We start from the raw sequence: 27,631 nt of genomic DNA, 5'->3' as shown, positions 1-27,631 counted from the left end.
CATGTGGGTGACTGAGCACTGGCACAGGTTGCCCTGAGACGTGGTGTATAGTCTCTGTCCTTGGAGACCTTCAGAAGCTGCCTGGACGTGGTCCTGGGCAGCCTGCTCTGGGTGTCCCTGCTTGGGCAGGGCTTGGAGCAGCTGGCTCCAGAGGGCCCTGCCAGCCTCAGCCATGCTGCGATTTGGTTAGAACTGTTGAAAAGCGGCATTGTCCTGGTGTTTCTTAGTGGCATTATTCTAAATCTACCGCATTGATCAGACAGCCCATTTCAGCTGGCGCTGACAGGGATTGACATCCAGGAACGTCACCGCTCCTTGTAACCTCCCTGCACGGGATTTTTCCCTTGTGTGCATGCTGCCGGGGTCAGGCAGGTGAACAAGAAGCGGGGATGACATTTCGAGCCCCTGAACTTGAGGGGTGTCAAGTGTTGAGGGGCGGCCAGGTGTGTGCGCCCAAGTGGAGCAGGAGGAGCCACCGCCTTGGGCATGTGCGCCACAGCAGCCCCCGGTGACCCTGTGACTCTCCAGGGGAGCCATCCTAATTGCAGGTGACTAATGGCGTGTGTTTAATTTGTTAAAAACTGGCCGCTGTGGGAGCCGCCGGGGTCCCGCGGCCAACTACAACCCCCACAATGCCCCGAGGCGAAGCCGTATCGTTCGAACGGGCCAATGAGGGCGCGCGGGGGGCGTCACGTGAGGGGGCCGCCATTTCAAACGGCAGCCCCGCGGAGGTGAGGCGGCTGAGGGGGGACGGGTGGGCGCCGTGTGGGGAAGGGCCCGCTGAGGGTGGCTGGGCTTTATTATTATTATTATTTTAAATATATATTCCGGCTGATTTATTTTTAATTTAGAGCTGTGGAAGGTGCTCGTAGCCTTGGGGGCGGTGGGGTTCTGGTACAGGGCTCTAGGAGCGTTGCCCACCTCAGTTGTGTGAGTCTAGCTGTAGAGGTTCGAAGTTCTTAAGGAATTTCGTTTAAGGAATTAAGGAATTTCATGAGTCTTAGGCATCGCTGCCATGTTTGAAGGCTTTTTATAAAGGTTGCAGAACCGTATGTATCTATATGGTCTATATCTATCCACATGTATTCATATGGATATATATCTATATGTTTAAACGTGTGTATATATATATAATCAGATAATTCAATACTTCATTTCAAAAGAGTGTGGTGAGATCTTTCTTGTAAGCCATGTTTATGTGGCTGTCACTCACCATTACATATAGGATTGTGTGATGGTTTTACCCAGCTGAGCTCTGCCACTCTCACCCCTCAAAGGGAAAAGGGGAGAAAATCTGATGGAAGGGGCTCCACAGGCCGCAGGGAAGCTTCAGATGAAGCTTAAGAAACTTCATGGTGGAGTTGGACTCAATGATCCTTATGGGTCCCTTCCAACTTGGGATATTCCATGATTCTATGATTCTGCTCTGGCACCTGGAGCACCTCCTGCCCTCCTTCTGCACTGACCTTGGTGTCTGCAGGGCTGTTCCTCACTCCTCTCTCCCAGCAGCTGTTGCGTAGCAGTTTTTTTTTTTTTTTTTTTTTTTTTTTCCCCTGCTGTTAAATCTGCCCTCACAGAGGCACAACCATCATCACTTACTGGCTCTGCTCTGGCCAGCAGTGGGCCCCTTTGGAGCTGGCTGGAACTGGCCTGTATCTGACATGGGGCAGCTGCTGAGCACGTCTCACAGAGGCCACTCCTGCAACCCCCCTGCTATCAAAACCTTGCTACGTAAACCCAATACAGGATCTTCAAACAGAATGTTCACCTCCTTACTAAGTTGGTGATAACAAAAAAAAAAAATCTGTGACCTAATTGTTGCTTTTAAAACCCAACTGCATAGGTAATTCTTTGTTTTTTAGACGTTATGGAGGAAGGAAAGGAAACGGTATCACGTCACTCAAGTTGTGTGATTGAAGAAAAACTGGGTATTTGCATGAGCGATGGTAGGTGGAAGAGATAATGGGATATTTTCTAGCTATTCCTCATTAAAAATTAAGACAGTTCAGATTGTTAGACCTCTTGTAATTGCTTAGCATCTTGTTCTGTGTACTTCTTTTCTTCGTTACCGGTTTCAGGCTTAAATGTCCTCAAGATGTTGTGGAACTCTGGTTTTTAGAGTATGCAGTGATGTGGGTGACACGAGGTCATCAACTTTTCTCCTATATATCCAGTCTGAGTTCTTCTCTTTTCCTTATCTGCCTGCTGCTGATTCAATTAGTATTCAGTGTATATATTAGTTAACAGGAAAACTTCTTCTCATTGCCTCGTCTTAATGTTATGTAGCGGTCTCAACTGGAAGAGAACTGACTGACTGGATGTCTGGCTTGTCATCTAGCTTTTGATTATGTATTCTCAATTTTCTTGATTGGGGGCTGCTGATAACCCTTTCCCACAGTCAGATCCCATGCGCCTGGTATGGATGCTTAGAAGTTACTGTCTAGATCTTTCATGATGTTTGGGAATCTGTCACAATTATGATCATATTTGCAGCTGTACCTTTAAAATAATAAAAAACATGTTCAAAGAAGTTACATAAACCTGACAACTAAAATGTCCTTTGCCATCTGACATTGGCTTCACAGAGTTACAAAAACACAATGTAGTAATTTTTATTGAAAATCTACACAGACAGAATTCTAATGAAGTTGTTGTAGTTTCAGACATTCCTCTTCTGACTGATGAGAAGTTTGATTTTGACCTTTCACTCTCTCCTGCGAGGTATGTTAAGTGCATACAGGTAAATAAACCTTTTAACACATACATAACATAAGCTCTTGATTGATTTATTTTTCTTTATAGTGGAAATGAAGATGAAGTTTTTGTTGGACCTTTGGGACACAAAGAAAAATGTATTGCTGTCAGTATTGAAGCAAAAAAATGCACTGAAAGGAGTGAACCTGCTTCTGATGAGAAACTCATGTGGAGCCCACTGACAGGAGAGAAATTTGTGCAAATTTTCAAAGAAGCTCACTTGTTAGCTCTGCAAATAGAAAGAGGAAGTAAGACTGAACAGGATAAAATAAGCCAGGCAGAAGAACAGGAAAAGCAGACTATAGAAAAATTTGTTGAGGACTCAAAATCAAAGCTAAAAATACTGAGAAATGAAAATATAGAGCAAAGTCCCAGGGCTGTTAAGAGGGAGACGTACTGCGTGTGGGATAGCCCAGCATCAAATCTGCCGCCTGTTTTTCAGAAGGGATCAGATAAACTTTTGTCAGGTAACGAAACGTACGTTCTTCATACTCCTTCAGACAGAAGCCCCGTCAAAATTCATTTATCTCCTGCAAAAATCACTGGCACCCCTCTGACCCAAGAACAGAAAACTAAAGAAGAAAATAAGAAAGCAGCTGGCAAACTGCCAATGGCTAAACCTTCAGCTACTCTTGGAAAGAGCATTATGTTGACTGTAGAAAAGGTAAAGACATATCTGGGTAATGATGTTTTCCTTAAACATGCCCTTTTTTACAGGAACACTTAAACTGCCTATGAGGTTTTTATTTTTATAAGTTAACTTTAATCTTCTGGGGTTTTTCTACTTCTTAAAATCCTCAGACAGGAAATTTGCATGTTCAAAAGGAAAGTGGGCAGGTAGTATAGTTCAGAAGCCAGCTAGTATACCTATTATGGTGATGTAGAGTAACTGCTGGCAAACTTCTTTTCCATTGTATTCTGTTTTGGGGAATACCTTTATTCCTGGCTTCTGTTTAAATGCTGTTGTTTGGTGGTTTGTTTCTGCTTGTAAAATTACTGTCTGTTCTTCGCAACTTACTGTGCAAAAATGGCTTACCTCCTCGTCAAGGGAGCTAAGGAAAAATGCAAATTATTTTGATATGACAGGATTTTTTTTAGTTCTGGATCTTGTCCATATCTCTTCTCCAATTGTGGGAAGGACTGATGAGTGGTATAAGATTTAGCTTGTGGCTATGGGACAAACTGAAAATAGAATCCTAGGAAAAATTATCAGAATTGTAAGGGAACAGGTGTTTGCTAGTGACCTTGTGCATACAAATCCCAGTCTAGTATACCTTCTGGATTTTAATGCTCTGTGTTTTATGACTTAGGTTCCATTATGTAATCCAGATTTTACTGAAAATGGGAAATTTCCATCACCTATAAAAATGGAAGATTTTTTTTTTCAGGTGCTTTAAGAAAAAGCACAGACTTAATGCTTTAAGTAGCCAAATTTTACACTATTGCCAGCCTAAATAGGCACTTCAGATAATGTGATCTACTATTATAGTCTCATCCTTTGCAAGTTTAGAGTAAAGCAGAAGAGTACGCATTAAATGGAGATCTTAGAGGTGTAAAAAACAGCCATTACAGCATACAGGTAAACATGATTACATGAAGTGTGTTGATGACAGTTGCAGAACTGTCATTTGGTTGATTTCTAATCTGTTCAAGGCTGTTCTAATAACTTACCAAATATACTTGCTAGTCTAAGATAAACTATATTAGCCTAAAGACTAAGTAAGGGCTTGACTGGATTCAACGGTTGTTTTATTGTCTATTGTCTTGGTTTCTTAACAAAACAGCCTGAGCAAAAACTTTATATCGGTTTCTAGAAACACTTGCGGCTTTTAAAATGTTGTGTTGAAATTTGCAGCCCAAACAAGGAAAACCTAGTACTTCTGCAAAAAGAGATGTGACCAGCATGGGATCATCTGAAGATCTAACTTCTGATAAATCAAGTGCTGCTTCAGATGTCTTTGAGTCTTCGTTCAGTTCCTCAGTGCAAGGCAAAAAAGTCCTTCCTGCACCAAGTAAGGTAATGGCAAGCATTCTTAATATGAAATTTGTCTTTCTGATGCTCCTGTAAGATGAGAAAACTGAATCTAGCTTGCTTTCTTATTTAAACCTGTATTTCTGCATGTGATGGGTTCAAGGAAAGGTAGCTCCTATGCTGTAATTGTCATCTTGACTGTGTCTTCTATGTCAATAACACAATGAACATACTTGAGAGCAACTAAAATGCATTGGAGTAGTAAGCACTGCCTTTGTTTTTAAAGCATGAGCTGCGGATAAGGGATTGGCAGTTTGCTGTAAGCAGCAGTGTGTAGTACTACCTGAAAAGGCTGCCGTAACTTCCTAGAAGGAAGGAAACCTATAGCTGTCATTTCATTTGCAGCTGTAGACATCTGCTTAGCCCTGGGTGCCACTACTCTGCTGCTTTACAGTTCTTCCAGTATGGTGCTGCAGTTTCCTTGAGGATGGTGTGGGTGGTGTAGAAAGGTAGAAGGAAGAAGGCATGAGATGTGTAGCAGAAGACAGATCAGTGGAACTTGGTGTTGGGTTTGGCTCGTGTGCACTTGTGGGGACTGGTTGCCATCTAGTTGGCCTTTCTGTAAGTGGCAGTAGCTTGCTTGCTTCTAAGTAGATGGCAGTGTATTTAACAGAAGGTATTTGTTCACCCTCACATGACAGCATAGCCCTATGGTCCTGAAAAATTACTCAGTGTTGTGGCATCTACTTAATTAAAATAATGCAGAGAAGTTTGTAGGAGTCCTGTATAATATTTACAAGAGGATAAGTAAGATACAGAAAGTCCTTTTAAGTCTACACTTAGGTTTCTGGCAGAAATAGAAATCATGTTCCTAAATCTTGTATTCCAGTTCTATATAACGACCCAGTTATAATGAACTGTTTCCACGAAAATTCACTTTTTAAATTGTAATTTGAGGAAAGAATTTTTCCAATGGTCACTAGCAAATTACTGTAATGCCCAGCAGAAGCATAGCAGAGTAATGTGTTGAATAATCTTTCTGCTCACAAATGATATCTTCTGATTCAGCCTGATCTCAAGAAAACACATCTGAAACTTCCTGGTGTTGCCAGTCGACTCCCATGGAAAACTAGTTCCTCGTCATCTTTGTCAGTTTCCAGCCTGAACTCAAGTTTGCCCATTTCTCCCATAGGAAAGAATGGTAAATGCTCTTACTACAGAAATCAATTCTGAAGTAGATAAGTGTCTCTTGGCCTGTGGGTTTGAATGTTTTTAATGGTGTCTAGTACATCCAAGCAGTAAGAAATGTTTTGAGTGGAGAATAATATTTTTTAGGCTACCCAAATAAATCCCTGTGGACTAAAGATAAAATTTTAAGCTTCTATTGCTGGTGATAAATAGATTCAGGTATGCATGATACCTGCATGTGAGTGACACAGCTAGAAAGTAAGCAATGCCTCAGGAAACCAGCTTTTGTTGTGTGCTATCTTTTATTATAGCCAAGCGTGTGAGCTTCTGAATGTTGTAAGCTTATCCAACTTTGAATTTAAAAAAGAAAACAACCAATACAAAACACCTGGAACTACAGAAGTGAGATGGAAAGCCTAGTTCCAGGTACTGAGTTTCTGTAAGACTAATAAAAATTCAAGCAGATTGAAAAGACTCTGGAGATAATCCTCTTGGTTGTATTCAGTTTTTTATTCCTTACTGTAGTAAGGATATTAATTTGACCCTTACAGTAAGCCTCAGAGGATCAAGAAAAAAGTCTCCTAAAAGCACTGACAGATGTCACCACACTTCTTGTAGATGTAGCAATATGCCAAATTACAGCAAATTTTTATCATGTACTTTTTCTGGACAGACTATAAGGTATCAGTAGAAGTTAAGCCTTGGTAAGAATTTTTATGAGAGGAAGTATATAGTCAAGATTCATCCTAGTCTGTAAGTTACTTTCTGTAGAAGAAGTAAGAACCATGCTGAAAACTGAAAAAGCACCTATGGGGTAGTTCAGGTTGTGCTGTTAATCAGCATAACTTAAAGCATTAACCACTAAATGTCTGTTTAAGGGAATGATCCCAACTCTGCAGAGCAAAAATGCTGAAAATGTAACTTGGATCTGCTAGCTGTTTTGGCGTTCTTTGAAGAGTATTATTTGACTTAATTGCAGTAATTCGGGTAGTTGGTGAGAAGAGTTTCCAAAGCAAACAACACTGAGTGTTCAGGGAGTAAGTTTTCAACAGTTGTATATTTTGTCTTTAAACCTGAGTTGTTTGAATATAAATTGCTGTTTTCCTGTGTGAGCTTAATCATTTTGATTAGCCAAAAACTTGTTATTTCTGAATCATTGCTTGTTGTCTATTTCAGGAAAATCAAGCACATCTTCAAAAGCTAGCGTGAGTGGCTCTAAACTTTCAACTGGTACAAATAGGCTGGCCCTGGTCAGACCTACTAGGGTGTCATCTCTGCAGTCTGTCAGTACTGAGAGATCCAGCAAGCAAGAAAGATCAGCTAGTACTCCCAAACAATCTAGTGCTGTAAGCCTGGCTAAACCTTCAGCTTCTGCAATGTCATCTGATACTGTAGGCAGTGGAATTCAGAGGATGAGCTCTCTTCCCAATCTGCGTAAGCTATGCCAACAAAGTAAGGATGGAAGTGCAATAAAAGGAAGCCTGTTTCAGAAGCCCAAGTCTAGAGTTCTGTCTGTTCTTCCAAGTCAAAATAAGGGTCCAGTGAAAGCTGGAGGTAAGCATATGCTTTACATGGCCTGTCTTCTACTGACTTGGCTGTTAAATGTTCCTTTGATTGCTTGTTGTTCATTTCACCATACTTCTATCTACCTCTTGGTAGAAACAGGTATTTAAATCGAAAGGTATCCGTAGCTATAAAAAACAATATGAATGTGAATAGCAATTAACAAAGTGTTTCTTTTTAGATACAACACCAAACAAGTTGGCACCAAAAGTTGCACCATCTCTTGGATTAACGTTTTGTGGCACAATTGGAAGGTAGGTCCAGGTTGAATGTACCAAAGTATACTTAGAATGCAACATGGACAGTTGTTGCAACAATCTTTAAAAGTTCTAACTACTTTGAAAGAAACTTCCTCTAGCCCCTTAAGACCCTCCAGGTTAGGCTGTGTTAATGGTTATAGGAACCAATTTCAAAATTAAAAAAACACTACAACCAAAGCACTTGAGAAAGAGGGTCACTTTTGTAGGGCTAAACTAGAGTTGTTCATGGAAGGATTGTGAAGTCCCTATAGTAATGTAGTTATTGACTTCACAATATTGCCATTCTTTTATTGAACAAAGGCTAATTGATTTCTATTGTCTGGTTTAAAAAAAAATTTTTTTTGAATAAAACTGTTTCTAGGAGCTTTTGGTTAGCATGTGTTCCTTTCTTAGTGCCATGGCAGTCAGCACTCCCGTGAAAGCTTCAGAAGATGGGATATTTCAGAATTCTGGTGTTCGTGAGAGGTCCGTCTCCATGACTCCTGCCAGTCTGAAACAGTCTGCCTTACCCACACCTGTCCGTCGTATCTCGGGATTTCCAGCAGCGACTCCTAGAACTGCACCAAGAATGGCATCTTCTCCATGTGTTGCATCTATTCAAAGCTCTAGCTTTTCTACCAAGAAGACGCATACAAATGGGTAAGGAACACCACCACCATCCCCCCAAAACTAAGTATTGTAGGCAAACTGCCTCTGAATAAAGTTTAATGACTTCCAGGCTTCAGGGTTCTCAGCTAAATGTGAGAATATAGCACTTGAGCATTTAGATGCTGTATAGGACAAGTGTGTGTGTGTGTATCTTGTGATTAGTAAAATACTGTCAGCCTTCAGATAAACCAACATTAAAGAACTATAGGAATTACTTGTATTTCTTGAGCTAGTGGGCAACTTAAAACTTGTGTCTGATGCTTTGACTGAAAACCAGATTTTTAGCTGGTGTTTTTTTTTTGCTATTGTCTTTTGTTGAAGAGAATTAAGTAGATAAAATTAATTTTGCCCCATGCTGTCGCTAATGGTTCTGTAAAATTCCTTGGAAGCATCAGTCAAAAGGTCAAGGATTTAGTTGACAGCTTCAGTTTGAGATTTCCATTGATGTAATGGCTTGTACAAAGGGGGAATCCTATGCAGGTAGTTAGCAACAGCAGGTTTTCTGTGAGGAGAATGTTATTGCCGCCTTATTAACTCAGCATCTTCTCACAAGTGCCATATATACACTTGCAGGCTTGCTTCAGGTTTGGTGGTGGTGAACACTAAGAGATCAGGCATCATTCCTACTTTGTCATGTTACTTAAGCTAAACGTCCCAAATAGTCTTTTTCTCTCAACGAAACAAAATTTCTGTAATCTTCAAGATTACAATTCCTTACAAAAACCGATGTGTGAAACAGACAGCGTGTATATGTCAATTTAAGATTAAAGTCTTCACCATCCTAGCTCACTTCTTTGCTATAGGCTATAAATTTATTGCAGCACAAGATATTTTGTGTTTTTCAATTAACTAGCATGCTTTTGGATCAAAATATGGGAAGCTGTATAGCCATTAAAACTTGGGGTGAAGAAAAAGAGAAAATGAAGTTAGAGTGCTGCAGCTTTTCTGGAACAGTTTGACTTTATCTGTCTTTCATATTTCCTGCTGAGTAAAGAACTCAGCCCATGTTCTTCTCCCTAGTTCTAAACAGGTGAAGGATGCACAAATATCTTCCTCAGAAGATGATATATCTCCTCCACCCGTGCTGCCTCTTATGCTTGACTTCTCACCAGAAAAACCTGCAACAGAAATAGAAGAAAAATCAAAAGAGGCTGAAGTACAAAATCAGCTGGCTGAAGAGAAACAAACTAAGGAGGTAAGAAATGAGAATCCGTTTTTCTACAGAACTAAAACTGCTTGAAAATAAATTAATTCAAGCCAAGGGATAAGTAGGAAAAAACACTTCAGTACACACCATTAAAAATGGGTTAGCTTGAAGTGTGCACCCTCTAGTGCCTACTTCTAGTACTGAACATTTAGGTTTATACACTGTTTAATCCTGTGTCAAAGCCAAGTCGTCACATACTTGCAGGTTGCAGTGCTTATCTAGAAGTTTAATTCTACAAAGTCTTTGGATTCGGTTAGGGAAGCAGTGTCACAGGGTGGCTCCTAACACAAAGCTCAAGCTTTTTAGAGGAAAAAAATGCACTGAAGTAGAGAAATACAGTTGCTTAGCAGCAATGCAAATCTACATACAATGCTTAAGGATTAAACCCCAAAGTTCATGTAGCAATAAACTTAGTTAACTGTCACCTACTTAGTCCAGCAAATGCTGTGTTATCCCCACTGTCAGTAAAATTAATCTGACTTCATGTTGAAAGCTGGCACTCAACAGGTATTAAGGAAAAAATCTTTCAGATGTACCAGTTCAGACCTATTAACCTGTCAAAATGTGGCTATAGGTTTCCAAGTATTCAGGCGTAGAATAAAAGCTGTAGATGAATTACATGTTATTGTGTCAGTTTCTTACTGCATTAGCTTGACCTACTGACAGACTTGTATCTGTTACAGAATTACTTAGTACATGGATAGAGAAGCTAAGCCAGACAAAATGTAACAAAGTCTGGAGCTCTTCAGATTTTGTTTAAATATTTTAATTGGCTAAGTAACATTGTGCAACTGTAGTCAAGTCTTAAATATTTTTATTACTCTTATGTTCTAAATTTGACTTAATTTACAAGGAAAAAAAATGTTTTATGTTCCAGATTTCTTTTGCTTTGCCTTACTGTAACTTCCCTATTTGTGGTGCTAGCCATTGGCAGAACAAAAGCTGAGTTTTCGTAATGTGTGCAAACAATCCTGCAAGAAAAATACCCAAACTTTAAACTAAACCTGTCCTGTGATTATTATAGCTGTGTAAACCAAATTGACTGTATAAGTGCTTATGAAGGAAGCATGGAAAACAGAAGAAAACCTTGAACTATTTTTTTTTTCAGGTGTTACTGATAGATATTGAAGTAGATAAATCTCCCCCAGAAGCTTTGGAATGTGAAAGTAGACCTCTGATTGATCTTTCCAATACACCTGAGTTCAATAAGATTATTCCCCTAAAGCCTACTTTCTCAGGGCAGGTAAAGGTAAGTTGTATTCATGTCCTCTGGAGAAAAAAATAACAAACTGGTGCAGATATGCTAGCAGAAAAACGTCAGGTGGCTGCATATGCTTGTCTGCAGAGCAGCTCTACAGTAGTGTAGGAATTAATACCAGCTCAATATGTTCAGTATGATGCCGGATGTTAATCTGCTCTTCAGTAAAGAACATAATGTTTAAAATCTATGTGCACTGAACTAGAGCTGAGTGAACAGTTTGCAAATAAGAAAGAGGAGGAGGCTGGAGAAGAGCCTAATGCTTAAAGTATTTGTTAAAGAATGAAACTGTTCCTGAAGCAGGAAGTGAATTCTGTCTTCAGTAGAGTAGGCATGGTGACTACAAGTCTGTCTCTCCTGTGTAACTCCTCTCCTAAACCCCTCCTCATCTGGAAGATGTGTTGGAACCCAGTCTAAATTTGACAAGAATTTCTTGGCTTTTTTTTTTGTACAAAAGTGGCTTGAAGGTGCATTCCTCCAGATGCTTTCAGATGAATGGTGGTAACTATGAGGATGTAGCCTCTGACATTAGATGTACTTGAGATCAATTTAATATCAGGCACTTTAAAACTTCAAAGCATCCTCAAAAGAGGATCACAGAAGTCTGACTTCATATGATGTTTGGGGCTATGTTTAGAGGAGTTCAGAAATGCTCTGCCCTGCCTGGATGATAGTGTCACTTGAATATGCATAGTAGTGAAACCTAAAAGCATTTTAGGTTTTTAAAGGTAAGCATGGGGGAATATCTACCTTGTAAGAAGCTTTGAGAAGCTTGTGCTTGTCTAAGAATGAGCTAGATCTTTTTTTTTTTAAAAAAAATACTAATCTGAACCTTAATGCTTGAGCACAGTGCTTGTATCTGTACTTTGGATACTAATAGGAATTCTAAACGAAAATTTAGAATGTTAATAGAGACTAGCTCTTTGTACGTTATTAGTGGTGTTAAACTTTATCGTTTATTTTCTTTCAGTTAATTGATTTGAGTTCTCCTCTTATCACTCTGAGTCCTGATGTAAACAAAGAAAATCTGGATTCCCCTCTGCTGAAGTTCTGAACTTGGACTGCAATGAAGAGTTCCTAGTATCTGTGATTTTTAAAGTCTTAGGTGCTACTCTTCACTCACACAGCTTTATGAAGATGAATGATGAAATGGTGTAGCAATAGAATTCTAACAGTCCTTATACAGTAAAACTCAATCTGACATGGTATATCCATGAGGAAAACCTTAACAGCGTATTTAAACTTAAGTCAGGGATAGTCTCTGTATTGGAAGCCTGCCTTTTTTAAAGTTTCCTACTAGTTGTCCTTTGCCTCTATTTCCTATGTGCAATGAAGATGTAATTTAAAAATAAATCGGTTTAACTAACAAACTTTTGTACAAAATAGGAACCTTTTATTACAGGATTTGGTCAGACTATTTTAGCATTTCACTAAAATCTTAAAATGCAGGTGAAACTAGTGGATTTCAGTTTTTAATGCAAAACTATTGCAAGTCAGGAAATAAATTCTTTACTGTTGAATTAGTGGAATATACTAATGTTATTAGCTGAATGGTTGTATGATTCAAAGAAGAAAGCAACAGCATGTTATTGCCAGATGGCTTGGTCTTGACATTTGAAGACTTAAATTTCTCCCTTTCAAACAGCAAAAAAAAATAGAGTTTGCAACACTTTCATGATATGTGGAAACTTTAAATACAGAGAGGTGAGTGGAAATGAAAATGTATGCAATAGTAGCATAACTGTTGAAGTGAGATACCTGTTTTGGAGACCAGAAGCTTCTGCTGTGCATATATTAGCTTAGTATGTCAATGTATAAAAGGTAATCAGCTTCTGGAAATATTCTACCCATGGATAACTTTGAGACCAACGGTCTAAATAGGAGAAAGTGTTTAGGGAAGTTTGGTAAACACTCATGTTGAACAAGGCTGCTTTAGCTGGAGGTACTTTACTTTTTACCTTTCCTGTGGTTGCTGCAGTGTCAGACTTGTGAACCAAGACTTTGGCAAGGTTGTGAAGACATTCTGAGTCAGAGGGAACAACCATGCCACCTCCTCCTACTAAGTGTGACCCACAGTCATGTAGAATGTGTATACTTTTTTTTTTGGTTGTTCCTGCTTTCCCTCTGCAAAAAATGAGATGGATGACCAAGGCATTTATTAAACTTTCACTTATGAGTCAGTGCTGCTCAGTTAAAGCAATACTCAAACCATGTCTTTATATAACCTTTAAGCAGGGACCAGAAATCAGTTCTTTGTACAGTTCCAAATGAAAACAAAGAGAGAGACTTGAAAAACAAAAACAACCACCAAGGAACTGCCACACACACTCTTTCTCACCTTATTGGTGTATTCATGATTTTCTTTCAAATCAGGTTATGCCCTATTTCAGAAACAGTGACAATCAACTGTTACGGTCATGCACCACAACTGTGCTTAACTGACACCTAACAATAACTATTTTACTGGCAATTCTCAGTGGGCTGTGTCAGCTGCACTGCAAGGTCCTAAAGCAGGCATCTGGATAGCTGAATAGTTTTGGGATTCCCTGAGAGCTGAAGGAGAGCTAGGCATGTAGATATATCCATCCCACTTGCCCAAACTTCACAGTGATTAGTCCAGAATGGGGGTGGGCTGCCCTGACCTGCAGACCTGCAGCCTGTGGCACAGCTCCTGGCTCATTAAATAGTGACGAACGTGAAGCAGTCGATCCTAGACATTAATATTTTCACCGGGTGTAACCGGGGCTTGGTTTGTCCGGTACAACTGGAGTCCTGCTGCCGGTGAGCAGCTGGCAGGGGTGGCTCCCACTGACTGCGTAGGGGGTCAAGGGCAGCAAATTCAGGCAACCTCCTCTAACTTTCACACCTTAATTACCTTAATAACACCTCCTCCACCCACCTCAGATAACCCCCGGTGCCCAAAAAACCTCCCCGGGCTCGCCAGCAGCGGCCAAGCCCCACTCCCCTCACGCCAATCCCGCCCCCGGGGCCATGGCGGCGGAAGGGGCGGGCGGCGGGGAGGAAGGGGCGGTGGAGCCGGGCCGGGCCGATCGTGGCCGTGGCGATGCTGAGGGCGGCGGGGGGTCGCCATGTCGCCTGCGCCGTGTCCGGCGGGGTGGACAGCGCCGTGGCAGCGCTGCTGCTGAGGCGCCGAGGTGCGAGAGGGCGGCCGGGGCCCCGCCGGGTCCCCCCGGGGCTGAGGGGGAGAGCGGGAGGCAGGGCGGGGGGAGCCGGAGCGACTCCGCGTTGTGTGGTGTCACCGTGAGGGGTTTCATAAACGGCTGATCTGGGTGCCAGCCATCGCTCTGCCCTCAGCAAAAATAATATGTAGTAGCACTGCTGCGGAACTCCTGACAGGCTGCATGCGTAATGCGGGGTTTCTCACGTATGAAGGACGCGGTTGCCTTGAAAAACACAATTTGAAAGCCCACCCCATAAGAGTTTGAGTTTATCAGTCACTCCCTGCCTTCCCTTGGTAGGCTACCAAGTGACGGGCGTCTTCATGAAGAACTGGGACCCTCTGGATGAGCAGGGAGCTTGCTCCGTCGACAGAGACTGTGAAGATGCTTACCGGGTCTGCCAGAAGCTCGACATCCCTTTCCACCAGGTTTCCTACGTGAAGGAGTACTGGAACGAAGTGTTCAGGTAGAAACCCACTGAAACAGGTGGTCTTTCGGAAATAGATGAACGTAGTGCCCTGTTCCTGTGAAAAGTGAGGATGGCAAAGGCAGCTTATTGCGGTGTTATTGGTGCTAAAAGGAAGTACTGATGCTCCTTAAACGCAGAATTGTGTCCTCGTTCATGTTTAACATCACATGAATGAGAGAAATACTGGTTTTAATGTACTCATTAATTTTGAAATTAATAGGTTTATCCACAGTTATTACAAATGTGTAGTAATTCCATTGTTGCAGCTCATTTCTTTTTCCTATGTACTGGCCCAACCTTATCGTAAGCTTGAGGAAAAATTATGTTATGGGATGCTATTACCCTTGTTTGTTTTATGTAATTTATGCAGTGCATTGTACATTATATTAATATATACTGAATCCAGTTTACCACAGAGCAATCATGACTTAGCCTTATTAAAATTTCTGACAAATTTGAAGTTGTTCTTTAAAGTGGATGTTCAAATTTGCTCTTCCTATGGCTTTGTTCCACTGTAATGGAAGAAAGTTACGCATGGAGAAAGCAGAAAGATTTTATTGGAAGGGAGAAAAAGGGAAATATTGGTGTAACAACCAAGTTTCTCTTCTACTTACTCAACATAAGTTCATCTTCATCCTTCTTTAAGTAGTGCTGTTGTTACCTTGTCTTAGAAGAAACTAAGGAGTAACCTGGTTGTTCTATTTCTGTGCCACATTGCAGTGGCATCAAGTTAAGCACAAAACTTTTACAGTCAGTGAAGAAAATGGTCCTGATCTGGGAAAGCTCACTCTATTTTCCTTCTTGGTGCGACAGAATGAATGAATGGTATCAAAACTCATGTGGGGTGCAGGATGGCTGTAAATGATGAATCAAAGATCACAGAAGATCAGCTTTCCTTTTTTGCTTCTCATCATTTATTAGTACAGCATTTTGGTTTGTTCCAGAAGCCTTTTTTCCTTACTGTCATCGTTGAGCTTGAATTTGTTCCCTGAAGTTTCTCTTTAAAGGATTATTCAGTAAAAAATACCTTTTATCAAGAGAGGTATCAGGTGTTGTCTTTCCCATGGTTTGTACAGAGTCTGTTCTATGTCTTTGCATCAGAGAGATTCAGCAGGTCTTTTAAATACAGGTAAAGATGGTTTACCACGCTCTGCCCTTCATCCCTCTTGACTTGAGTGACCACCAAGGGCAAGCAAAATAAAGCAAACATTGGGCCTTCTGCTCTGTGCATCACTGTATGCTAGTTTAATTTTATTAGTAATTAAATGTTTTCAAGCAAACAACGCTAAGCAGTTTAGTTGCATGAAAGTGTAAAAACTAGAACTCGGCTATGAGAAACTGTACTTATTTTTTGAGGTGGGGGGAAGCAGGAAAAATGTCTATGAAAGTTAAGGCAAGGTCCCATGGCTGCTTATCATATGCTCTTACAGATTAAGCTAGTGTCCTTGCAGATGAAACACAATATCTTCTGGTGCATGCTGCACTGCTATGCTGCTTTGAAAAATTGATTAAGCTTGTTTAATTCTGAAAAGTACTTTGTAAGGGATGAGTAGGATGTGCACAGTGCATAGCCATGTCTCCCCCGAGTAATGGTAGTTTAATAAATCAGCTGTACAGTACAAGATTGTGAGTTAGATTTTGACCATGCCCTCAGTCTGTAGCGTTGTTTTTTATAGGTTAAAAGCTAATGGATATTTTATCTCTTGCATAAAATGCTTCATATGACTGGGTCTCAAGTTTTCATGTTTAGCAGATCTTCCAGTCTTGGAGAGTATTATGTGATGTTAATAATGTTAATATACGCGTGACTCTTTATTTTACAGTGACTTCTTAAAAGAATATGAATTGGGAAGGACGCCTAATCCTGATATTGTGTGTAACAAGCATATAAAATTCAACTACTTTCTTCACTATGCTATGGATAACCTAGGTAAGGCTTTTTGAAGTGTGTCAGTACACAGCGTATGTGGGGGATGTGCTAAGATGGTAGCAGCTTTTGGAAAGGTGGGGAAAAACAGGAATTCACTTGTATGCATAAATTGTGCATCTCTGTAGCAGTATTTCAATATTTGCAAAGTATTTGGGATTGAATTTACTATTATATATGTAGGAATAGGTTTAAATCAGGGATGCATATTGACCTGAGCATTAAATTTTACATTCTTAGGTGTTCCTTAAAGTACAAAAACACAAGTTTCAACATGCTGATGAACAGTTCATGTTGATTAAATAGCAGGACTGTGATGCCTGTCAGTATAAGACTTCTTAGTATTAGACTTAGGCTTCTTCCTTCATTGTTTTCTGCTTTTTTCCTAGATGTTTGTAGCCCTGCTTTACGCTGTGAATTTCAAATATGTGCCTTTGTGAGCTTTTGTTTATGTTTTGCCTTTTTTTTCCTTGCTAGGAGCTGATGCAATTGCTACTGGGCATTACGCTAGGACCTCACTGGAGGATGAGGAAGTTTTTAAACAGAAATATACTAAAAGACCACAAGGGCTTTTCCGAAACCGGTTTGAAGTTAGAAATAGTAAGTGGTTTTATATTTCATCCCAGGTATCAAAGAGAAATTTAAACTATATTTTGTGTCACATAATGGGGGAAGTGAGCAACTTCACATGTGCTGATTACTGTTTAAACCCCAGCCTCTAGAAGGCTGATTGGGCAAAAACAGGAGATTTGCCTCACTGAGAATTATACTGACCAGTCAAGTGTTATGTTTGCTAATCCAGGTGCAGAGGGGTAAGAATAAGCATTTCAGGAGTAATCAGCATTCTGGAGGAGCTGTAACATGGATTAAGGAGACAGGGCTATCTTCCACACCCTGGAGAAGTATTTCAGGAAATCTTTGTCAAGTTTTTCAGTGACTTGTGTAAAAATTACTCGATGTGTTTCTTCTATTTTCATGAATGCTTTCTTTGGCTATTCAGTATATAGCATAGATAAACCTTATCGTGGGGATATGCTTAGGTAGTATCTTCAGATTTAAGACCTTTGAAACATTAAAATTAATAACATTGTTTTATACGGTAATTGGACTCTGTATTATTTTACTGGGGGGAAAAAAGAATCTTTCATTCAGTGCCTTCTCCATTCTCCTGTAGAAGCCAGATTTTCCCAGGCAGATTAAGGTTCTGCCTACGCTGAAATTGGAAGGTACAAGTGCAGCACGTGTAGATGTTTTTAAGGCTGCAATTCCCAGCTCAGCAAAGGTACTAACAGCAGCAGCAGGTTTTGCTCTTCACTTTAATAGGCTGCCTGTGGCTGTACATAATCAGAAGTTGATACCTGCACCGCAGTGGTTCTGTTGTTACCAGTACCTGAGCCAGCTTGATTAATGCTGTTCTGGGTCTGACTCTGCATGGAACTATTGCGGTTTGGATGGCAATGTGGGCATCTCCCAAACAGCTCTGCTGTGGGCCGTAAGGCAGGAAAATAACTCAGCTGAAGCTCTGATGAAGCGCATAGCACACCCAAAGGGAAAGAAACCTGCAGACTACCTCTCTTGCAAACCTGCCACAGTGATGTTTGTATATTACAGCTTCTTGACTTCCGTTCCTTTGTTCTGGACTTAAGGGGCTTTATATGTTTCGTTGTTTTGGATTTTATTTCTGGGAAGTTGAAACAGCTCCAGTGGGACCAATGGTCTGTCCTTGTGGCAGCCTGATTCAGTTGTAATATCTTGTAATATTCTAAGCAGGCTTCCTGCCCTGTTACTGAGAATTTGTAACAGTTGTGACTGAGCTACTGGCCTGTAGTAAGTGTTCACTTGAGCTGAGAAATGCATCAGTAGAGTTTGTACCTCCCCAGAGGTATGAGCTCTTAAAGAAAGTGAACAGAACATGACTGAAAAACTGCACTGAATTTATTTCATCTGGGTTATCAGGAGGCTTCATTTACTGTTCCCTTTTTATATGAAAGAAGGAAGTCAAACTCCTCTCCTTAGATCATCTATTGGAAATAGCTGTGATGGCTGTTCAAATCACTGAGTTATAGCAGTGTGATTTCTGTGCAAAAAATTGATTTATTTTAAGAACAGGATGCTCTAGCATGTTTCAATATTCATTCTCCCTTTCACATGAAACATGAAAGCTGTTTTCATCTTCCATACTGTTGATGTCCTTGCAAGAGAAACTTGCAGTAGTGTAATAGATCAGGCAGTGTAAGGCTTTCAGATTCTGCGTTGTACAAGATCAGAATGTTTCTGTATCTTTTCAGGAGTGAGGAAATGCTCAAACATTTTCAATTAGATTTTGAAAATCCTGAACAATGCTGTCTCTCACATGTATTTGAAAATAATAAAAATTAGTGTTGATTACTGAATGAAATGCTAAAGGAAGTTGAGATATTAAAGGCAGTTACTGAATTGTTTTTTGTGTTTTGTGCTTTGCAGCTGTAAAACTTCTTCAAGGAGCTGACCTCTTTAAAGACCAGACCTTCTTTCTAAGTCAGGTCTCCCAGGATGCTTTGAGGAAAACCATTTTTCCTTTAGGGGATTTAACAAAAAGCTTCGTAAAGAAGATAGCATCGGAACATGGCCTTCATCATGTGCTAAAGAAAAAAGAGGCATGGTAACACTTAAACTCTTTTGATTTGTATTTCTCTCTGAAATGGACTTTTCTGAATTTCCTGAACCTTAATCTCTGAGAAATCAGCTGTTTAAGCAAACAATAATAGAATAGGTTGGGAAGCAGTTTTATAGTTGTCTGCCTGCTTAAAAGTACTTTTATGAGCTTGCGGTTAGTTCTGTGTTTTAGCTAGCAGATAATTTGTGTGCCATTGTGTCTGAGAAGAGCTAAGGTGGGAGTGAGTGTGAGAGGAAGCTGTAAGCCTTAAAGAAAGTGTTCTCTGTTACAGCAGGTGAGAAGCCTTGATGTTTATTTCCTGTAGCTTTCAAGGGCTTCTGCACTAGAAGTGTTTCTGAATATGCCTTCACAGAGACTGGGTCATACTGTTCTTCAGTCACTTTGTCTAAATAAATAAATAAATAAATAAATCTGTTTCCCTGGCTAAGAGCTTACACTTCATGATTTGATCCTAACAAACATAATGCAGGCAGCAATTGTAGGTTGATATGGTCTTGACTGCTCAAAATGTTCATATTTCTCCACGTAAATGGTTATCTGAAGAATGTAGGCAGTAACTGAAAGGAAAATCTGTTTGTTTACAGAATCACAGAATCACAGAATTTCTAGGTTGGAAGAGACCTCAGGATCATCGAGTCCAACCTCTACCTAACGCTAACAATCCCCACTAAACCATATCCCTAAGCTCTACGTCTAAACGTCTTTTAAAGACTTCCAGGGATGGTGACTCCACCACTTCCCTGGGCAGCCTGTTCCAATGCCACACAACCCTTTCGGTAAAGAAGTTCTTCCTAACATCTAACCTAAAACTCCCCTGGCGCAGTTGACTTTGGTGACTAGCTGACTTTGGTATTTCAGACAATTCTTATTTAAGTTTTACTTCAAGACATAGACTGAGTCTACATAATTTGTCAGTTTTGTATGTTATCTGAAAGAGACTTATGTTTATAATATATCTACGACGTAGTCACCAATGTTTTAACCTATGCCTTTACTGAACAAGTTCTAAATATTATTTCTCTTCTGTGCTCGTGGCTCTCACTGATACTGTATAGGAGTTGTTTACATATGTTGGAGAAGATGTTGTGGGTTTGTTCTTTTTATGAGATTACATAAGTGATATGCGTTACTTCCAGTGTTTTTCTCTGCTTTTCTATGGATTCAGTACCGCATTTCCTTTTCAGAGTATGGGAGTTTGTTTCATTGGTGAAAGAAACTTCAAGAAATTCCTTCTTGAGGTGAGTAACATTAAACCTACGGCAATGTCTGTGTTCTGTTCTGGTTCTGTCTACAGAAGAATCTCTGCCAGCTGGTGGCTGGCACTTTGTAGCATCTCCCTTGGCAGTCCCAAGCCTACCAGAAGCTAACACTAGCAGCCTGTATGAGGAAGCTCGCCCCTGCCCCTCCACCTGTGCATAGCTGCTAGGCTCTGACATGCGACTGGGATACGAGAGGGGCAAATGGTTGAAACCTGCTGTTCCCTGCCATAGATGAGGATGGGGGGAGTGAAGCACAGAATTAGTGCTGATAGAGACTGCCCCTCCTGCTTTTCTCCCTCAGGCAGCTTGAGGGAAGAAGCAGCAAGCTGCTTGAACGGTGCTTGCTTGTTGAACAGCTGTTTTCCAACTCCAAGAGAGCTCAATGACAGAACTTGAATCACATTTTGTTTGGAGATCATCTTGTGACTTAAATCTCTTCCTATTTGGTAGTATTTAGAACCTCGACCAGGGAACTTTGTTTCCATTGAGGATAAGAAGGTGCTGGGAACACACAAAGGTAATTGGCTAACCCACCTTGATAACTGCTGTTAGAGAAATATTGCTTACATTTAGGAGAACAAAGTTTTTGTGAAATTCCAAAGATTTATTCTAGTTTGATTTCTCTAATAATCATGGAAAACTTGCTCTGTACAGCATGTACAACCTTGAAACCCCTAGTAAGGGGAAATACTAAGACTGAAAGATAGCAAAACCACAAGTTGAAACTGAAATAGAGAAATGTTTGTCTTTTGTAAGAGTACCACAATAGAAATGGATTAGTTTGAAATCGTGTGCTTCAGGTACAGATAGAAACTTTCAGGTAGATGTTGTCTTAACTTGTGATTGGCACACTTCTCTAAAGCACTTGGTTCTTTATTCTTTGCTTAGTGGTAAAGCTTTGGCTTTTAATATATTAAAAAAAAAAAAAAGCTTTGTTCTGAATACATTTTAAATTATTTTTTGAAAGTAAAAGATTAAAAGATGCTAGCAACCCTCCATTTTCCTGTTTTTTAGGTTGGTTCCTCTACACAATAGGCCAGAGGGCTGGGCTAACAAATGTGAAGGATGCTTGGTTTGTTGTAGATAAAGATGTCAGCACTGGAGATATCTTTGTGGTGAGTTAATTAACACTGGTGTTGTGAATGCCTCATGCAAGCATTTCATGACTCCTGCTGTACGGAATGTGATCTGAGTTTGGGCAGAATTCCTGGCTCTGCTACTGGGGGAAACAAGTGCCAGCTAGCGCCGCATCTGCGGGTTTCAAACACCTTGTCCAGACTGGCTGCTGGTGAGTGGAAGATTGCCTTAGATGTTGGCAGCAAGCTTTTTCCAGTTAAATGGCAAACACCGGAAAAACTCAACCAGCCTACTGAGCTCTCATTTTTTACTCCAAAAATAAGAGTTTTCTGTAATAATTGTGACACAGTACATAAAATGTGTATTGTCTTGGTTCACTATGTTTTGCTATTTTGTTTTTTGGGTAAAGGAGGTAGCAGACAATAATAAAGTTTTATCATTTTGAAAACTGAGGCAGAATATAATATTGTGAATCATTGGCGTTTTAATGACTAATCATAGGAGATGATTGGAGCTCTGCACCTCACCAGCTTCGTTAATGTTTCCTGCTGTTCTTAAAGTTGTGATTTTGATACTGACATGATTATAATGAGGTGTGTTGCTACTTGCAGACTTGCCTGAGGGGGAAAAAAATTGTAATCAAAACAGAGGTGAGAGGAAGCAGACAGGACCACTAAGAATTTAAGGCTGTGTGTGTGCAACACCTTCCCAACAAAGGAGTGACTGGGGCTTGGCAGGCCACCCTTTATACAGACTTTGATTTCGTTCAGTAATGATGTACAAAATATGAGATTTACCCTTGTTTTCACACAGTGCTTCTCCCTGCTTTTTCCCATTGTGAGAAACGACTCGAAGGTTTTAAATTCTGCTTTTCTACAAGGCACATCCTCTTGATTTCAGTGAAGATGTCTGACTTGCATCTTCAATTTTATTTCTCATATGACAGCAGTAGGTTTTGGAGGGTAAAAAAAAAAAAAAAAGTATGAGGGATTGCATTTATAATGTTCTTTCCTCAGTTCTAAGGACAGTCCCTGTCCAGAAGTGGGATACTGAAGATTTGATTTGTAGCGTAGCCTATATTATAAACATATACTGTCTTGTGTATTTTTTCTGCCAAATGAAAGAGCTTCTTCATTATATTGCAGCACTAGAAATACACTTTTTGCTTCTAGAACGAAAGGAAGAGTGTTACAAATCAACAAGGGATCTGAACTCAGCCTGAAGAAGGCAGAAATAGGACTGGAGAAAAAAATATAAGTGACATAGCTCTTGAGATGTAGAGGACTGACAAATAATTCAGGCTTGCTTTAGCATATTATTTCATTAAAGGCTTCCACCTGGAAGCTGGTAAATGCTAATAAATTCTTGATTTTGTACTCATTTTGCCTTTATTTTGTTGTAGCTTGATGCTGCTTCTATATTTCATGCTTTACTTCACAGCAGTCCTAGGCTCTTTGGCAAAAACATCACCACTGAGTGAACGTTGTATTTGCAGGCACCATCAACAAATCACCCTGCTCTGTACAGAGACCTGTTGCGGACAAATCGAGTGCACTGGATAGCAGAGGAACCTCCCGCAGAGCTCGTTAGGGATAAAATGATGGAATGTCATTTCAGGTTTCAGCACCAGATGGCACTGGGTAATCAAACCTTGTTCTGTTTTTCTTGTGGCTTTTTTTATTTTTTTAATTCATTTTTTTTAATCTAGTATTGTGTTCAGTGTAGTTTTGCAGAAACAGCTGAAATGTTTGGTTTGCCTTTCTGTTTCTGTAGTAGCTTTATCAAACAATTCTGTGTGGTGGTGTGTTGACTTAGATCTGTTTAACCTGGTGATGAAAGTTGGTTTTGTTTTAATGTGAACATAAGGATTAACTGGCAGGTGTTTGGCCATTTTCTGCTCCAGTGCCTTGTGTGCTGACTCTGAACCAAGATGGGAGTGTGTGGGTGACACTGGTGAAGCCAACAAGAGCTCTCACACCTGGGCAGGTGAGTTATTAAAGTGACTTTCTTTCCATTTTGGGGTGTTAAAATAGAGTAACTAGTAAAACAGAGAAGTGTTTTTAATAGCTGGAGCAAAATAGGTGATTTATTTGCATGTGAGAGCAGTTAGTTTTATTTTGGTTATTCATCCACTACTTTACAAGATGTTTGTTTCCAGCTTAAGGTAATTTTAGAAGTATACGAAAAGATTTTGGATAATCAGTTTTATATGCAGAAATGGTATCTGTTGTCCTCAAGAAATAGATTTTAGAAGTCGTTAGGTTGTGTCATGTGGGTTTAGTGTTCAAATTTGTTTAGTGAGGGTCTGTGTTCAGCAAACCTCGTTTTCCAGGGTGGGTTATGTGCAGTGATGCCTCTCAGCACCACTGATAGAAGGGTATGCTCCGTCCCATTATGAATTAAAGGTTTTCAAACATCCCCTGCATGCCCCAAAACTGGGCCTCTGTGGGATACATCCTGAGGCCAATTGTCTGAGGGCTGTTTGTAACAGAGAGGGACGAAGTAAGAGAAGCGAGCTGAGCTGTGAAGACTCCTGCCAGAACGGATGGTAGGTTTGAGAAACCCCTGAGTGCCTGGAGCCTGTAACTGTTTTTTTTTCCTCCGAGGGACAGGCCGGGAGGTCTGTGCTCCTCCTCTCCTGCACAAACCTGCACATGAGTCCCAGCTGCTTCCTCCAGGTGGATTGCCTCAGTAGTCCTTAACAGCAGGCTACCTTGGTCCCCTCCTTTTTTGAGAAGTGCCGTGGTAGCCTGGGCAGAGTTGTCAAAGGAAAGTCCAGTGAAAATGCAGGTGAATTTATGTGTGTCATCTCCCCTGGGAAAGGAAGCTTTTTGGAACAAAACATTCCACCACAGTAACTGAAGAGTTTTCAGATAATCTTGCAGAAGTTCATGAGGGAATTCCTACTAACATACTGACATTTAGACTCTTGTGAGTCGGCAATTCCTGTACATTTTTCTTTTTTTTTTTTTTTTTTTTCTTGAGATTTGGCTAGAACAAACATAAATGCATACAGTCACTGTCCAGCAGGCATTGCACAGCCTGCAGTTGCAGAAGCTGAAAAATACTTTCCCTGTGTTCATCTCCTAGTTTGCTGTGTTCTACAAGGGCGATGAATGCCTCGGCAGTGGGAAGATCCTAAGGCTGGGCCCATCGGTGTTCACCCTGCAACAGGGCAAAAACCGAGAGGAGGGTGCAAAGAAGGAAGACATTGATACAGTAGAACCTGCAACATAGCGTCTGCGTTTGCTTATTGAAGGACTTTGAAAAAAATGCTGCCTGAGAATGAGAAAAACAATAATAAAAATATTTTTATTGATCTGTATGTTCTGAAGGTCAGTTGACTATCTAGTCCCAGCTCTTGACTGTTAGCACTGAAGAGGCTTAAAACAAAAGCTTTGGTACAATGTTATTGAACTGGGTGGTGATATTTATGTTAATACATATCAAGGAATATCTTAAAGTTGTTTGGTAATAGTAGTTGCAAATACAAGAATTTTAATATAAAAAGAATCATGGCTGAAATTGCGAACTTATATTTTATGTATAAGTGAGATATTTTTTTTCTTGAAGATACCTGGTTTCTAGGTAAAGTCTGTGGGTTTTACAGTAAATGTGTGCTCATGCATTGAACTCTGGGAAGGGAATGAATGATGCGTAAGTCCAGTATTTTGCCTGAAGACTGAGCAACAGATATTTATTTTTAATCTGATATAGTTTTATAAAGAATGTTCTAGATTCTTAAACTGTACTAAGTAATGTTTTAAAACATTTGCTATTCAGAAATAGAGATCTAGGAGCTTTAAAACAGTCTTAATATTTATTTTTTTCACATGATTGACTAATTTTCTGTTAACGACTGAGAGCAGAGGCTGTTTTCTGTCCTGGAAGAGAGAATATGTTGTTGTGCTTCAGAAAAATGCAATTTCGTATGCATTTCTTTATTATATAGCTAACTTAATATAGATCAGATAATAATTCAATCTTTGATTGTGCCAGGTGTCAAAATGGAGTGGTTATTAGGAAGAACCAAATACCTCTGTCCAAATTATGCACAGGACTGAGTGTATATCGCAAACACCCTACACTTTCAATAAAACTTCATTATAGCAAGTCAACAAAAATAAATTCCTATATTTCCACACAGTAGTAGAAGGTAACTCATTAAAGTGCATCTATGCAGGAGCAAGATTTATTAAATGGGTGTAGAATTTTGAAATTGCATCCAATTTGGCCAGTAGGAAAGCTCTAACATGAATAGATCTCTTCAGTAGATTTGAAAGCTTGGGTTACAAATCACCTCCTGTCCTTTTCTGGTGTTTTATTTTTTTCTAAGAATTCCTTTTAGTCCTTCTTGTGAGAAAAGTTACAAGTAATCACTTTTCTCCAAAGTGTGGAAATAAAAGTGGGCAAAGACATTTTTCTGTGTTCAGCTGCTAACCTGGCAAAGTTAAACACACAATTCAGTTCAGGGAGCATTGTGGGGGGAAGAAGAAAACAGGACTGTTAAAATTTTTGATATTTGTTTGACAACAAAAGATCTGTTTGAGAGCAGGAAAAAGCCATCCTTTTTCACTGGTGCTGAAATCGATCTAATTTAAGTCTGTGTTCAGAGTGCCTGGCCATGTGCAGGCTGACAGTAAAGACTGTTGATGCTTCATGTCAGCTCTTGACTTGTGTTAGGGTAGTCATGTTACGGGTCTTGGTCATGATTGTGTTTTCCCAGTATTCCCCTCATCTTTCCTGAATTTTTTCTTCGCAAAATGCGTCATTAATTGCTAATGTGTTAATGCTCTGTGTTTTCCTCATCTGAATTTTCCAGTCAATGTCCCCATTAAAATCTTCGGAGATGTTTTGTGTAATACTGGTGTGGTTTTCATTGTTACTTCCTCTTACATCACTCACAGGTGTGTTTGTTACTTGATACATCCCTGGTAGAGATAGCTTTGGCTTTAACTGTGAGTACAAGAAAAAGGACACAGATATTTCCGTGTCTTCAAAATTCACTTTCTTTAAAATTCACAGGACTGCAGAAGTTAGAAGGGACCTCTGGAGAACATGTAGTCCAACTCCTCTACTCAAAGCAGGGGCAGCTAGAGCTGATTGCTTAGGACCATATCGTCAGGTTTTGAGTATCTCCAAGGATGGAGACTCCACAAACCTTCATTGATAAGATCCCTCTAACCCTTCCTTTCTAAAGGCTGGGTAGTCACAGCTTCTTGATGTCTGACAGATGCTCCAATCCCCCCTCATCGGCTCTTCCGTATCTGTGTCAGAAAGTTATCATCAACACTCCAGAGACCTCCTGGTGCCTTAGTGCTGTCCCTCCAGCAACTATCGGGGTGGTTGAAGTCCACTATGGGGAGCAGGGCCTGTAAACACGAGACTTCTTCCAGTTGGCTGAAGAAGGCCTCACCTAGTTCTTCCTGATTATGCAGTCTGTAGCAGACATGCACAGCAACGTCACCCTTGTAGGTCAGGCCCCTAATCCTAATACATAACCCCGAGGTAGCTCCCTGCCCACCCCCAGGCAGAGCTCCACGCCTTCCTGCTGCTCTGTAACGTCCTAGGAGGCAAGCACAGCAAAAAAACACTGAGGTGTGTTCGCTTGGCTAAGGCACAGTTGATGCAGAAGTCACGAGTGCGTTCAACATCTGTGTGAGGACTTCAGCAGTTCTGGCAGGGAGATCCCACTTCTGCTCATGGCAGGAGAGTTTCCCAGAGCTTCTTGTAGTGCAGCTACATTAGGGGGGAGGTGTGCTTCCCTGCTTTTCTTTAAACATTCTTAAAACTGGATACAGCAGCAATCCAGGATGGCCAGTGTAGAAAAGTAAGTAGAAATTCGTTGTTTAAAGAATGGAGGCTGCAGTTTCGGTGCAGTTTAGCCCTCGTGCCCTGGTGATGAGCAAAGAGCTTTGACACAGTAAAGCAGCTGCTGATACTGCTCACAGTGAATCTCACTGTACCTCTGAGAGAAATAAATCAGCAGGCATCTGTGAAATTCACATTGCATGGGGTGTTTTACAACAGGTTGCACACTTTGAGCAACATGAGGTTGCATGTTTAAAGCTCAGCGTTTCCAAATAGCTTGCACTGTTTGAAGGGGACAGTACCATTTCTCTTTCCTTCCCACACATTTCTCCCAGGTAAGGATCTTGACTGCTCCTTGCTCCTCTCCCACGTAGGCTCTCTGGCGCAGTGAATTTTATTTTCT

General features: G+C 40.4%; 2 protein-coding genes across 5 annotated transcripts; both read left to right on the top strand.

The window, feature by feature from the left end:
• The first annotated feature begins 678 nt into the window (after positions 1 to 678).
• Positions 679 to 12,220, top strand: GTSE1 (G2 and S-phase expressed 1). Of its 4 annotated transcripts, none has more exons than XM_084510333.1 (12): positions 679 to 731; positions 1,863 to 1,946; positions 2,658 to 2,721; positions 2,803 to 3,418; positions 4,610 to 4,771; positions 5,795 to 5,927; positions 7,091 to 7,468; positions 7,659 to 7,731; positions 8,131 to 8,376; positions 9,406 to 9,580; positions 10,701 to 10,841; positions 11,821 to 12,220. In XM_084510333.1, exons 2-12 carry the CDS (start codon positions 1,868 to 1,870, stop codon positions 11,902 to 11,904), a joined length of 2,151 nt encoding a protein of 716 aa, XP_084366459.1. In that variant the 5' UTR covers positions 679 to 731; positions 1,863 to 1,867; the 3' UTR covers positions 11,905 to 12,220. The 4 variants fall into 4 exon arrangements, with proteins under 4 accessions (XP_084366459.1, XP_084366461.1, XP_084366460.1 ...); XM_084510334.1 differs by lacking the exon at positions 679 to 731 and adding an exon at positions 887 to 1,049; XM_084510332.1 differs by lacking the exon at positions 679 to 731 and adding an exon at positions 1,606 to 1,779.
• Positions 12,221 to 13,879: 1,659 nt separating this feature from the next.
• On the top strand, positions 13,880 to 26,279 carry TRMU (tRNA mitochondrial 2-thiouridylase). The gene is made up of 11 exons (XM_084510326.1): positions 13,880 to 14,005; positions 14,330 to 14,495; positions 16,322 to 16,428; positions 16,903 to 17,025; positions 18,889 to 19,061; positions 20,266 to 20,319; positions 20,791 to 20,857; positions 21,355 to 21,455; positions 22,913 to 23,057; positions 23,321 to 23,403; positions 24,508 to 26,279. The coding sequence occupies exons 1-11, from the start codon at positions 13,915 to 13,917 to the stop codon at positions 24,652 to 24,654; spliced, it is 1,257 nt and encodes a 418-aa protein (XP_084366452.1). The 5' UTR covers positions 13,880 to 13,914; the 3' UTR covers positions 24,655 to 26,279.
• The last annotated feature ends 1,352 nt before the right edge of the window (positions 26,280 to 27,631 follow it).

This window comes from Aythya ferina (genome assembly GCF_964211825.1).
Source record: "Aythya ferina genome assembly, chromosome: 1".
Lineage (NCBI taxonomy): Eukaryota > Metazoa > Chordata > Aves > Anseriformes > Anatidae > Aythya > Aythya ferina.
Note: the sequence above shows the minus strand (reverse complement) of the source record. Positions and strands in the feature narration are given on the sequence as shown.

Coding starts and splice junctions, on each gene's coding strand:
- GTSE1 (XM_084510332.1), top strand. CDS start 1,662: ATGGGGCAGCTGCTGAGCACGTCTCACAGAGGCCACTCCTGCAACCCC. Junction 2,722..2,802: donor CTTTCACTCTCTCCTGCGAG/GTATGTTAAGTG, acceptor TTTTCTTTATAG/TGGAAATGAAGATGAAGTTT. Junction 3,419..4,609: donor TTATGTTGACTGTAGAAAAG/GTAAAGACATAT, acceptor TGAAATTTGCAG/CCCAAACAAGGAAAACCTAG.
- TRMU (XM_084510326.1), top strand. CDS start 13,915: ATGCTGAGGGCGGCGGGGGGTCGCCATGTCGCCTGCGCCGTGTCCGGC. Junction 19,062..20,265: donor ATGTGCTAAAGAAAAAAGAG/GCATGGTAACAC, acceptor TTTCCTTTTCAG/AGTATGGGAGTTTGTTTCAT. Junction 23,404..24,507: donor GAGCTCTCACACCTGGGCAG/GTGAGTTATTAA, acceptor TTCATCTCCTAG/TTTGCTGTGTTCTACAAGGG.